We start from the raw sequence: 14,263 nt of genomic DNA on the forward strand, positions 1-14,263 counted from the left end.
GGAGAAAAATTTTCCCATTATCATGTCTTAAAAATGAAGAATGTAATTCCTCAACTTTCACAGAGCTTTGAAAATCAAGCAAATATGTAAAGATCAAAATCTAAAAGCAAATTATATTTAGCAAACAATCTCTGCTCACGGACTGAAAAGAAACTAAACAAATTATCTAATTTTTCCCACCTTTAGTATATTACTTCTTTAAAGAGGAAGAACAGAAACATACTTCTATATTCTAAATACAAAAAGGTACTATATGGAATTACAAAATATTTGAACCAAGAAATCCAAGACGGTTTCATTTTTAAATGATATATTGTGCCAAAGGTGATATTCTGTTCTCATTGTTCTCCTCTACAAACTTAAGGTAAAAACAAATTAGTTTTGAAGACAAATGAAAGAATTTGTAATTTTCTTATGTAACAGTTGTACCTGGAAATCCAGTTTTACTTGATTCGTATTTTTAAAATTTTATAGAAACTTTTATTTAAGAGGATACTATAAATCTTTCAAAAATAAAACACTTTATAATGCAAACAACTAGCACACACATATTTTATGTTTTGTGGTATATCTAAGTTGTTAAATGTCAAGTTTATATAAAGAGTATGTTTTCTCTTTTTGCCAGATTAAAAATATCATTTTGTTCTGGCTATACTAGGACCTAAAGCCAGCGGAGACTTTTAAATTATGGTTAGAAACTCTCAGTTTGAGCTAATATAACCCTGTCCATAGAGAATATATGTGGAGAATCCCCACGCATGCCTGCCACTGCAAAACATGACTTCAAAAGCATATAGCTGTCAACACTTCAGATCAGTCTTTGACTTAACTGTGAGTGAAGGGTAATAAGGAGAGTGGGGCAGAAGAAAGACAGTTGTACATCTAAGCAAGCTTGATTTATAAAGGCAAATGGACTGTCTTTGCTGAAAGAATATACAATTGTGTGGGGACAATGGTATTTATGAAAATACTTATACATAAGGAGTATTTTAAAATCTACATTGAGAAAGCTATAAATTGGTACAGAGATTATAAAGTAACTAAAACTGCTGACCGTCTATTCATCAGTTGTATTATACAGACTAGAGCTTTATGGTATTAAAAAGCTTGGTTTTGGAGTAAAAGGAACCCGGGTTTAATTCCTTACTCTACCATTTAATAGTTAGGTAAATGTGTAAGCTAAACATCTTTGCACTTCAGAGTCCTCATAATGGGAGTAATTAATTCAGATGCACTTGTTTTGTGGACCTGAGGTTATGAATAACTATGCCATGCCTTGAACACACACTATGGTCTTCAGCTATCACTGTCATTTTAAGACCTAGACATACCATGTTTGAGCTACATCTACAAATATATCAATGGATGCAAAGAATACAGGTTATATTTTAAAAAACAAATCAAAATGAAAACAGAAATTTATGAATGTGCTGAGCTCTCACATCTGAAGAACTTGTGCCATTTTCTATCTCTTCTGAAGGTCTAGGAGTCTCTTCTAATGCAGATCTTGTGCGGTAATTGTGTTGATTTGCCTGCTGCTTTTTGGATTCTCCAAGATCCACGAAATGTTCATGAGCATGATTCTGGAAAAAAGTAAATTCAATTTATTTACAGTATGCTTAAAGAAAATGCTTTTTAAAAGTTACATTTTTTTCTCTTTCATGTTTAAGATTATCACATAAGTAGAATCCCATGGACAGAGGAACCTGGTGGGCTGCTGTCCATAGGGTCGCCCACAGTCGGACACGACTGAAGCGACTTAGCAGCAGCAGCAACAGACTGTAATACCAGCTCAAGTATTTTAACATTAAGCTAAAACACAGGTTAGTGATAGGTTGAAATTCACTTGCTGATTGATAGGTTATAAAAACCTTTTTTGATTGAGGATTCATAAAAACAGACTAAGTCTAACATTGAAATCTCTTATATCCACATCAAAGCTGTAAAACAGATAAAGGAAAGAGGACCTCAGAATGTGAGGCATAAGTGACAGGCAGAAGCAAACTAGGAAACGAAATAGTGATCACAAAGCTAACTGGTCGCTACGAGGCTTGGATACCAAGGTAACTGGCTCGCTCTCTCCTGCTGCAGGCAAATGTGGGAAGCAAATGTGGGGAAAGTCTTCTGCAGCAGAGAAAACAACTAAGAATAATCAAAATAAATGAAAGTCCAACACAGTTACAGACATGAAAAACTCAACAAACTCAAGAATTTACACCTGAAAAAGAAACCCAACTAAAGAACATAAAAAATAAATGGAAAATACTAAAAATTACCTCCAAAAAAAGATTGACGTCAGACTTATACATACACCATGCCATAAATCATACAATAAAAAAGGAACATTATCTTCAAAGTGCTAACAGAAAATAGTTTTGAACCTCTTATTTATATCCTAACTCCTTTGAACCTATAATTATATCTTCACTTTCCCCCCTCCCCCCCACCCCCCTCATTGTTTTACAAGGATCTCAAAATTCTGTGACAGATTTCTGGTCAAGTTGTTTCCATTAAAAAGTACTGCTTTAAAAAGCAGTTAATTTAAAATTGCCACACAGAGAAAAACAGATGGTCCACAAAACATTCTCCTTTCCTTCAAGGTTTTGTTATCATTGCTATCATTAATTGTTCTTTGCTAAATGACTGATCAAGACAAAACAGCCCTGAGACAGTTCTTCCACCACTGATGAAGGCTGGAGTGCCAGGTATTGGCGATGATCTCAGTTAGCCTTCTGAGCTTTCTGGGCACACACCATGACCTTGCCAGCTCTAGCTGCCTTCTTGTCTACTGCTTTGACGACACCACAGTAAATCTCTGTCTCATTCACAAATACCAAAACGACCCAGAGGATAGTCAGAGGAGTTTTCAACACACAGGTGGCTTGCCCGGAACCCTATCAACAGTGGCAGGCAGCATCAACACCTTTCAAGAATTTGGGGCTATCTTTCACAAGATTCTTCCCAGAACAGTGACCATCGTCATCTTCAGTTCAACAATCCTGCAAGCTATGTTAGTTGTGGACAATCCAGAACAGGTGAACAGCTGACTTGGTTTGGCTGGCTCAGGATAATCACTTCAGCTGTGAAGTTAGTTGCTTCCATCGATGGGTTATTTTTGCTCTCAGGAGCAACAATGCCATGGCAAGCATCTCTGACAGACATGTTCTTGACACTGATGTCTACACTGTCCTCCGAAAAGCTTCACTCAAGGCTTTAACTGCACAACAGACCTTTTTTTTTCACTTTAGTTGTAATGACAACTGGAGCAAAGGTGACCACATGCCAGATTTGAGAACCCCAGTCTGAGACTGGCCCACAGGGACAGGTCCGGTTCTACCTGGAGGGGCAGGCACCAAGGGCTTGTCAGTCAGACAAGTTGGTGGCAGGATGCCATTCAGAGCTTTAAGCTTCACTGTTCCACTGCTATTACCATCATTACAGGTGACTTTCCAACCCTCGAACCAAGACATGTTATTAGCACGTGGCTCCAGCATATTGTCACCTGTCCAATAAGAAACTGGCACAAACACTACTGTGTTGGGGTTGCAGATAGTTTTCTTAATGTGAATCAATTCCTTAAGGCCTTCTTAACTCTTCTTGCTGTAGGGTGCTCAGTATAACCCACTCTGTTAACACCAAACAAAAACTAACATCAGTCAAGTTCAGGGTTATTTTAAGGTAATTCTCTTATTCTCTCCAGAAATTTCCAGGATATTTCCTTTTAGATGTTTTCAAATCTCACTATAATATGCTCACCTGAGGTTTTATATTTTTATATTTTACATTATTTTTTCTTTATTTTAGTTGGCATACTATGCATTTGCTTGGAGATTATTTCTAGAAAATTTTGGTTCATTATTTTTTTCAACTCTTTGCTCCCTCTGTATGTCTTTCTCTTCTTCGAAGATTCTTACTAAATAAAGCTTTTTACTACATACCTCTAGTGTGTATGTATGTGTGTATACAACACACACATTTACAAAAACACATATATGTATATGGTTCTCACATTTCCCTCATTCTCTCCATTATTTTATCCCTTGTTGATACATTCTGGAAGAGTTCTTCAACTTCATATTCCAGCTTACTAACTCATTTTTCAGTGTTTGATACTCTTCTATTCAACTCTTCCACTGAATTCTCCATTTCAAGGACAACAGGTTTCATCCTAATTTCTCCAAAAGAACACTCCCCAAAACAGCTTGTTGCTATATCATGCTTCCAATACCGTCTCTTCTCTCTCTCAGAATAATATGCTATTTTGAGTATCTGAATATGATTGACTCTGGTTTCACAAGTCTGCTGGATGGCACTTTCGAAGGGAAGGAAAAAGAAAAAATAATCTAGGTCTTGCTCTGTCTTCTAAACAAAGCATCTGTATATATGCATGGGGGGATGGGTGTGTACCTCAAGACTTGTGATACTGCAAACCCAAGTCCAAACATCCCTGCCCCTCCATCCCTTCCACTTTGCAGCTCTCCCCACAACCAGTCTTGTCATGTCTTTCCAGCACTGTAGCTCTACTTGTGTTGGGGCTATTACTTGTAAAAGCCAAGTGAATCTTCTCATGCTAACATTCAAAATTTACTCCACGTATATTCTCTAAAAGAATTACTGAAGGGTTCTGTAGTTCTGCGAAAATATGTAAAAGCTATAAAAAAGGAAATGATGCTCAACTGTATCTCATATGCTTTGAGTATGTTAAAAATGTAATAGATCTTGCTTCTTTCATTTAACATAAATATTATTTACCTACTCAAAACTATTTCATTAAAAATGCTTTTTGTTTCATTTTGTAAAGCTTTATCCACAGTTCTTATTTCTTTAGGATAAATTCCAAGTCAAAGAACATGACTTATATCTAATGCAGAAGAAAAAGCCGGCTGTCAACCAACATCTGTTCCCCTCCTCTTGCACAGAAAATGAAATTTTCACTGTCAGACTTTCAAGTGACTAAATTCTGGGCAACAGGCTATCTGGTACAGTGCTGCAGAAAAAGTTCAAAAAACTTTCATCAGGAGAGCACGTGTACCTTCTGCACCTTCCTTAATGAAATTGCCTTCCCTCCTGCAGCCTTATATGAAAATGCTGCTATCTTGAGGCCAGAGGTCAAATTCACACACAAGAAAATCAGAAAAATTTGAAGAGCTTCAGTTCCTAACACAGAGGCCATCAAACCAGACCTTGACCACCTACCAAGGCTTTTATATCAGAGAAATACATTTCCCTAAAGGGAAATAAATATTTAAGAAAAATATTTTTAAGACACTCATTTGGGGACCACGTTCAGTTCAGTCGCTCAGTCTTGTCTGACTCTTTGCAACCCCATGAACCGCAGCACGCCAGGCCTCCCTGTCCATCACCAACTTCCAGAGTCCACCCAAACTCATGTCCATTGAGTCAGTGATGCTATCCAACCATCTCATCCTCTGTCATCCCCTTCTCCACCTGCCCTCAACCTTTCGCAGAATCAGGGTCTTTTCAAATCAGTCAGCTCTTCGCATCAGGTGGCCAAAGTATTGGAGTTTCAGCTTCAGCATCAGTCCAGGACTGATGAACACCCAGGACTGATATCATTTAGGATGGACTAGTTGGATCTCCTTGCAGTCCAAGGGACTCTCAAGTCTTCTCCAACACCATAGTTCAAAAGAATCAATTTTTTATAGTCCAACTCTCACATCCATACTTATTGTCAAAATCAACTTTCTAACTGCTTTCTAAACAGTTTTTCTGCATTAACTTATACAACTCCCCTACACAGTCAGTACCCTCTATTATTAGAGGGAAAAAATTAATGCAACTCTGAGGTGTAAGGTAGCATCTCACAATTTGTACATCTGTGATTATCAATGTTATTAGTCGCATGGTAAGTGCTTTCAAACCTTTCTCCATTCTCATAAAATGTGAAAAACAAAAATGAGGTCATGTTATAAATATTACTGTTACACTTGCTTTTTTTCACTAAACAAATACATCATGAGTATTTTTCCACAGCAATGGAGTGAACTCTAACTTCTTAAAAAAAAAAAAAACTGTATAATATTCCATGTATATATGTCATGACATCCTACCTTTCTTCTACCAAGAGACACTAAAGTTGTTTCAGTGTTTGCCACCAGAGACAATAAATATCTGCATGCAGACAAACATACATACATTCACATCAATCCTTTCCTTTCTAAAAAAGTCTTTGAAGAAGCACTAATTAAAAGATAAGCACATCCTTTTAATTTTATAGATATTACCATATCCTATCCATAAAAGTGGTAGCACTAGCTCACAATCATTATACGAATTCATGTCCCCACATCTTTGGAGTCAGAAGAAAGGAAACTAAAAATAGGTATGCTTTCAGGCCACCATGAAAACAACCACCACTGCAACCAACAAAAAACTTAAAAAAGAAAAAATTATTTCAAACTATACTAACAGAAATTCTAGCAGGGCGGGGTCCTACTGTTGCCAAGGTAGGATACTCTTATAGGATACTCTTACCTACAGGAAAACATAAAGTGGCAAAGGACTACTTGAGTTCTGTGAAGGGTTACAAAACAGAAGAGAGAGTTATAATAAAGGAGACTACTTCAGAACATCTGAGGAGCTCAAATAAGAGGACCAAGTACAAAGCTGGGTCAAGAGACCAGTCATCCTTTGATACTCCAGCAGTTAAGTCCATCTCTCCTCCAGATTAGGGCATAACCGACTGAAATCCACTGGACTGAAAATTTTTTCCACAGTAGGATGACAGAAAAACTAATAGGGCAAACTAAGAGGGACAATTTACCTCTCTTAATGGAGAAAATTAGAACTATTATTTATAGCAGCATAGCTGACTTGATTATCTGCAATAACACATTGGTGCAAAACAGTAAAAAAAAAAAAAAAAAAAAGGCAAAAATTAAACCAAAACACTGTTTTAGAGTGTGCCACCAAAGGCAAAACTAAAAAAGGATCTTGCTTAGGATTAAGGTATAAATGTATTGGATTTAACAGGCATATTACAATTGGAATTTGAGACAAATGTACACTAGAAAGTATGACATGTATAAAGATTCAAAGATAATCTAAAGGTAACTGAGAATTAACTATGTTAACTTTATTTCATTAGTTAAATAGCCTGTCTATAATGTTCACATCTTTAATTACAAAACCACCTTTAAATGGTCATTATATTAATGAGGCAAATATTAAACATCCAAGTAATCACTATTTACCTTTGAGACAGTGGGCATTTTATTCTCTTTCGGAACTGTCAAGTGTTTTCTTTTCTCTTCTGATCTGTAAGTCTTTATTTCTTCTTCTCCCTTTGCAGTTCTCCATTCTTCTTGCCTACTGAAAGAGAATTCAAAGCCACATATCCTAATCTATAATTTCTGTAACCGATTTCTCCCCAAAGGAAACGTCAGGCATCAATGTTTTCTTTTCAGATTAGGCATGTGATAAAGATTTCTGAGCTTCAATTCAGAGACTGTGAGTTCTGGACATTTAGTATTAAATGACTGGATGTCTTTCCAGTAGGAAAGAAAGAATCTGTCCACCTGAACTTGATACTACCATTTTCTGCTATGGTCTTTGGCAAATAAAGTTTTAGGATCTCAGAACACTGTCAAACATTAAAAACAGAATTTAATTATGACAGTGTTGGGCTTATGCTGTGATAATCTTAATGTGTCACAGAGACAGTTGGAATCTTCAAACAAACAAACAAACAGAGGCACAACAGATCTTTGAGGGAGATCTACTATTAACTCCCGAAGCCCTGAAAGAACTGCATTCTCTCTGATGAAAGGAAGGTCAGGCCTCAGTCACTGAAAAAACTTCAACTCTATCCAGGTATCAAGCTGAATTTGAGGTACAGAAGTTTTTAGGAACATTAACTGTGAAGTTTAATTTCATAGAACCTGAACTCACAAGGACAAGAGAATTTTTTTAGAATTTTAATTCCTTAAAACTTCAAAGTTTCTGAACTGCAAGGGTATTTATTCTCTGAACTTTAATTTTTCCCTGGAGTTAACACAGTTGAAAAAAGTTAATATTCAAACTTGGAAGTGCCCTATAATGTTGATATTTTATTACTGGGGTGAATTAATGCTGTCATTTTATACTTAACTGCAGAACCTCTAATGCAGCTAGTTGGAATTCTGAATGGAAATGAATGAACTTAAATCTTGTGAAAAGAACAGCCTTGGATTTAATTTTGTTTCTTTTTTTTTTTAATTAAACTTTTTATTGAGATAATTGTAGATTTACACACAGTTCTAAGAAATAATACAGAGAGGTTCCTTGTATCCTCTACCCAGTGCCCTCCAAAGGTGGTATCTTCTAAAATTATGGTACAACATCATAATTTGGATCTGGATATTGAATACAACCCACTGATATTCAGAATCACCCAGTTTTATGCTACTCATATGTGTGTGTGTGTGTTTAGTTCTATCCAAGTTTATCACACATGCAGGTTTCTGTATCCATTGCCCCAGTCAAGATACAGAACATTTTCATTACCACAAAGCTCCCTTGAGTGCCCTGCTAATGATCACATCCACCTTTCTCCTCTCCTCAGCCCCTGCTCCCCACAGTGTCTAGCAACCACTAGTCTGTTCTCTATCTCTATACTTTTGACATGTCAAGAGTAGTCCCTAAACGGGGATTCTCAGCATAAAGCCCTCACGACTCAATCAAGATGTGTACCAACAGGCCGTTTCTGTTTAATGACGTCATATTCTATGGTGTGGATATACTGTAGTTTGTTTGATTATACACTCAGTGAAGGACATCTAGGGTATTTCTAGGTTTTGGCTATTATGAATAAAGCTGCTATACATTTGTGTAGAGGTTTTTGGGTTAAAGTAAGTTTAATTTCTTTGGGTTAAGTTCCCAAGAGTGCAATCAATGGATCTTGTGATAGTCTAGGTTTCTATGAAAACGCCAAACTGTTCCAGAGGGGCTGCACCATTTTGCATGCGTTGCTGGTGGTAGGAAGAGTGAACCAATTTCACTAGGATGCTCCAGAAGGAAAATCCATTTTAGAATGGCCCAGTTCTACGCCTGCCTGTAATGTATACATTCTGCTCTGCATTTTAAAAAGGGAAACCACTGCCTCACATGGAGAGAAATACCGTGGCCCAGTGCTACCTGTATTGAAGTTCAGTATAAGGAAGCAAACGTTCATGCAGATAGTTATGTTCTTCACAGCTATATCAATAACAGAAGTAATATTCTGATTTCCTATTTTATTCTTCTGAGTCATTTTTCAAGTAGTCAGATCTGTTTTTAAAATGATGGGTGTTACTGTACCCTCTTCAAACCTTAACATTGTAATTAACAAGTAGACATCAATATAACTAAAAATACACTGAGTTAATTTTTAATAAGAACATCTGAGTGTATTTGTCATCAGATAAAATTATGGTTCAAATTTAAACTTCAGGTGTATAATCCTAAAACTTAAAACAAATTTGAAGTATCATCCAATCAAAAAAGCATAATCAGATTTAAAATATTTTAACTATATAATTACTCTCTTAAGAACTAGATAATCCTAAAATCAAATTTAATCTTTTTTATTATAGTACAGTATTAAAATATACAGTAAGTATTAGTTGGGGTTCAAATGAACCTACTTCATGAGTATTTCATTACTAAAGAATCAAAAGGAATTGGATATAAACTTCTCTCACAGCAATGACCTTGAGAATAGGATTACATTAAATCAAGACTTTTTAATTTTACAGGTATACTTTTAAATGGGCTTCCCCAGTGGTTCAGCTGGTAAAGAACTCGCTTGCCAATGCAGGAGATGCTGTAGACATGGGTTTGATTCCTGGGTTGGGAAGATCTCCTGGAGGAGGGCATGGCAACTCACTCCAGTATTGCCTTGAAAATATAGACAAGAGGAGCCTGGTGGGCTACGGCCCATGGCGTTGCAAGAGTCAGATATCACTGAAGCCACTGAGCACACACACATGTATTTTTCAATAGTAAAAAAAAAATCAGTAATAACCTATTAATAAATAATGTATTTTCACTATGCCTGTGAATGACTTGGTGTGAATGATTAGTAAAATCCATAAAAAATTCAGGTGTAACAAACTTTATGAAATGTGTTTTAAGATACAATTAAGCAAGACAAACTAAAGTTCAAATATGCTACTCGGTAAAATCTCATGTATTTGTTCAAGCCAAATTTGTAATTCCTCCCACTCACCTTAAAAACTCCTACCCCCATAAGTGTCATTTACTTGAATCATCCTAGGAAGGGACATTTACTGAAATTTAACTTTTCTCCAGAGTCATGAATAGTTTAAAACATTAGCTCTTTTCAGATAAATTTAAGACAAATTAGAGCTGGAAAGGTACTCTGAAGACCAACTCAAAATGAATACAAACAAATTCGTAACTCCCCTTACCTGGCTACACCAGATGATAGCTCAGGTACTACCACCCTTCGACTCCAAGCTACAAGATCCCGCTCTGTGGCTATTTCACTTCTTGGTGCATTACTGTGCATCTGCCGTACACCTTCGATTTGACCACTACGCCTTAGTCCTACATTAGGTGGTGAATGAACCTCTGAGGTAGAACTTGTAGAGCCTAAGAGCAAAAATTAATATAGAAAGCTCTATTTAGAGATATTTCTCCATTAGCTTGTAACAGGAAACAAACAAACCAAAAAAAATACCAGGAGAAAAAAAATCCATACTATCTTTCACATGAAACTTCATACTATGGCAAATAATCAAATTACCAAATCAGGAACTAAACCACAAGCAAAGCTTAATGAAAACAAAATAAGGTTATTTAGTTGATCAGGTAAGTTAATGAATCATAACTACTGACTATCTCCAAAGATGTAAAATCACTGTTTTTAAAAAATGCCCACTGTATGTTTTGGGGAAAACCATGTAAGAAGCAAAAACAGACAAACCCAAGGACATTCATAGTTCATAAATCTGCTTTACAATTTCTCTAAAATTTAGTAATATACAACAATAAGAGTGGTGAGATGTTCAAGAATGTGGTTTTGAATGTATTCCACTATCAAAGAAATGTATTCAAGAACTTTATTTAACTTAAACATTTTTCTAAGTTAAACATGTTCATTACAAGAAATTTGTAAGGATATACCTACTAAAAAACTCATTGTCCATAGTTTGAAACCTTGTATTATAAACACTTTCTTAGGTCATTAAATATTCTTCAAAATCATGATTATGCTTATTTTGGCAGTCAAATAGTTCATATCATGGATTTATTATATTTGTTAAACTGTTTCTCTAGTGTTGTAGGTTTAGACTTTTAATTTTTTAAATATTGCACTTAAAATAGTCCCTGCTTACCTCTACTTAAACGGCTGGTATTACTGATAGCTGCTTCACCAGAACGTCTCAGGTCTTGCTCCTGCTGTAGTCTTTGAATCATACTGTCCAGTGGGCTGATATCCTGGTTTGCTTGCTGACTTAAAACTTGATTCAGTCCTATGTAAATCACAAAAATGCTAAGGATACTTCAAACCATTTCATTCATCAACCTCACTTTGAGTCCAGAATTAAACACAAATTTTGCTTGAATAAAAGACCTAAAACGAGCAACTGTAAATGATAGGGGAGAGAGAGGAAAAAAAGAAAAAAAAAAAGAAACATACCCCCTTCAAATTTAATTTATTAAAAATAACAATGACAACGTAACTTTTACTAAGTGTTTACCATGATTCAGGTACTCAAAATCCTTACAATATCACAGGTCCATAGGTATTATTAATTCCACTTTGTCTATAAAGTAGAACTAATAATACCTATAAAGTAGTAATCTATAAAGTAGAATTAGTGGTATTGTAAGTGAAAACCAAAATAACTGTTCAAAGTCATATATCCAGTTAAGGATTTAAACAAGGATTTAATCTTAGATCTTCTTTTAAAAAAAGGCAAACCTGATTACTCACTTTCTCAAAAACCTTTACTGCTTCATTCAACAAATTTCTTATTGTCAACATGAGTAAAGTGATGAGAAAATCAACTCCCATTCGAATCTTGAACTAATGTTAACTTTCACTCTCCAAAACAGCAGCACTTTTCATTCCTATCTTGCTTTTAAACTTTCAAAAGTTGATCACTTCTTAAAACAATCTTCAATGTGAATAGGCTATCTAGTCTTATTTGCTCTCTCACCCCACACTATATTATTCACCTTAATAACATTCATCATGATTAACTATATATTTGTTTATAACTGTTTACAAACCTATCTCACTCCATAAGAACAAGGAATGCATTTAATTCACTACTGAATACCACAGCTTAGCAAGTGTCAGGGACAGAGATTTACAATGTATGTTGCCAAATGAATAAATGAATTGACTCATCCCATACCAAATATAGATTTACCCTATTAGTACCCTATTAGTCCCCAGAAGGTTATAAATAGATACAGCCCCAAATTAATTAAACCTCCAGTGTTGCTTAACTGTCTTACAATACTTAAGTATTATTCAAAGAACTTTTAAAAGAATATAAAAAATCATTTTACTCATTTGTTCAAAACGATTAAAAACAAAGTTCTACCCAATTATCCATTTTAAAAGATTTCAAAAGGAAAATTTGCATGTCTATTCAAATGATCATTTACCTGAGGAAGTTACCCCCATTTGAGGGATGAGCTGCTCCTCCCTGCAATTTTCACGACCAGGAACTAATCTCTGGTATCTTGATGGATGAGGATTACCATCAACATCAACCAAAAAAGGGGGTGGCATGAGATGAGGTGCTTGCTGAGTCTGTTCATCTAACACAAAATTGTTGGCATCACGGATAAGGGGCCGATAATCACTATGAAAGAACATCTGATCTGCAATCTATAAAAAGAAAGACCCATAAAAGATTGGACAAAGAAAAATTTATCATTATAGATTTCTAATGGAAGGCAAACATTTAAATATAAATCGTGGTATTAAACAATATAAAAGAATAATATTTTCTAGAGTTAATTTTAAATAAATCTTTATCTGTACTTTCTGCATTAAATTTTATGATTAGAAAAGTAGATACTATGAATTTTCCCTTGAGCAGGAAGAGATTATATTCATAAAAAACATTAAAAGTAACGTAATTTGAAATTAGATAGTAAAATTAAATGCAGGCATAAATCTTTCAACAGTACCTTTACTTTCCCAGAGCTACCATGATTTATCTTGTTTTTTAAAATGACTATGCATGGTCATTTGATTTAGTATTTTACAATGAAAAATCAATTTATTCTTTGAATTAAACTCTTCAATGAAACCAAACTAATACAATTTAAGAAAATCCATAAGTATATAGTAAGCATGGTTTATATAATAATATTAAAAACTAACATCTCTAAAATTTCTGAAATAAAAATTCATACCTAACACATCTAACTTCAAAATTTTATCATTTAATTTAGAACTTCTTAAACTTGAACTTCCATTTTTATTATAACATTTTAAACCACTCTACCACAAATAAACAATTTAAATCTTTTAGTCACTAATCTCAGATAGGATCTTTAATATTTTTTAAAAATTAGCTACCATCAAAGTAGGCCATACATTTTTTGAGAACCACATAAAAGCCACAAAATTGTACCCAGATAAATGTATATTATCCACGTAAGTAAAACATTTTACATAATTTCAACAAATCCCTCTATGAACATCTCCCATATATATATATATGATATATCTTATATACCCCAACCTAAGAACTGCTATCTAGATTGTTCTAGCTGGCTAAGTAAAAGTTATTTTTTCTGAAATATAAAAATTATAACCTCCTTCCATGAAATATAATCCCTATACATCTATGGATTTAAAAGCAAGGAAACGATTATAAGGAATAGATAATATAGAGGCATCATCATACTCTACCTTGTCATATTTGCTACTGGAGCCAAAGCCAAAAATTAAAAGATGTCCATGAGAGTCTGTGCATGCAAAATGCTGACCATCAGGAGAGCATTTGCAGTCAAATACTGCACCATGTCCTTGGCCTTCAATCTGAAATGTATTTAACCAACAATCAGAAAACTGCCATTAAAATATAAAGAAGTGATTGGTGACTATTATTACTAAAATTCTATGGTAAAAGATATTTAAGTATATATCCTATTGAAGTAAAGATAAAACACAGTATAGTACAAAATTTGTGAATATTCATGAAAAGTGCCAGATTAAAAGCCTCGAAAACCAATGTATTAGCTTTATCCATAGACCAGACACAAGTCAGGAAACAGAACACCACCATTC

The 14,263-nt window shown here is 34.8% G+C and overlaps 1 protein-coding gene across 5 annotated transcripts in view; it reads right to left on the reverse strand.

Annotated features, from left to right (window-relative positions):
* The window catches only part of PHIP (pleckstrin homology domain interacting protein), a 128,351-nt gene that overhangs the window by 42,045 nt on the left and 72,043 nt on the right, over window positions 1–14,263 (reverse strand). For 4 of the 5 annotated variants that reach the window (XM_070376229.1, XM_070376224.1, XM_070376228.1 and 1 more), the window contains exons 16-21: window positions 13,886–14,014; window positions 12,625–12,850; window positions 11,340–11,477; window positions 10,410–10,593; window positions 7,215–7,332; window positions 1,443–1,583 (exon numbers count right to left, since the gene is read on the reverse strand). In XM_070376229.1, the coding sequence (XP_070232330.1) occupies window positions 1,443–1,583; window positions 7,215–7,332; window positions 10,410–10,593; window positions 11,340–11,477; window positions 12,625–12,850; window positions 13,886–14,014 (936 nt within the window). The remainder of the gene's footprint in view (window positions 1–1,442; window positions 1,584–7,214; window positions 7,333–10,409; window positions 10,594–11,339; window positions 11,478–12,624; window positions 12,851–13,885; window positions 14,015–14,263) is intronic. The other variant, XM_070376226.1, reaches the window with a different exon arrangement.

This window comes from Bos mutus, chromosome 9 (assembly GCF_027580195.1).
Source record: "Bos mutus isolate GX-2022 chromosome 9, NWIPB_WYAK_1.1, whole genome shotgun sequence".
NCBI lineage: Eukaryota > Metazoa > Chordata > Mammalia > Artiodactyla > Bovidae > Bos > Bos mutus.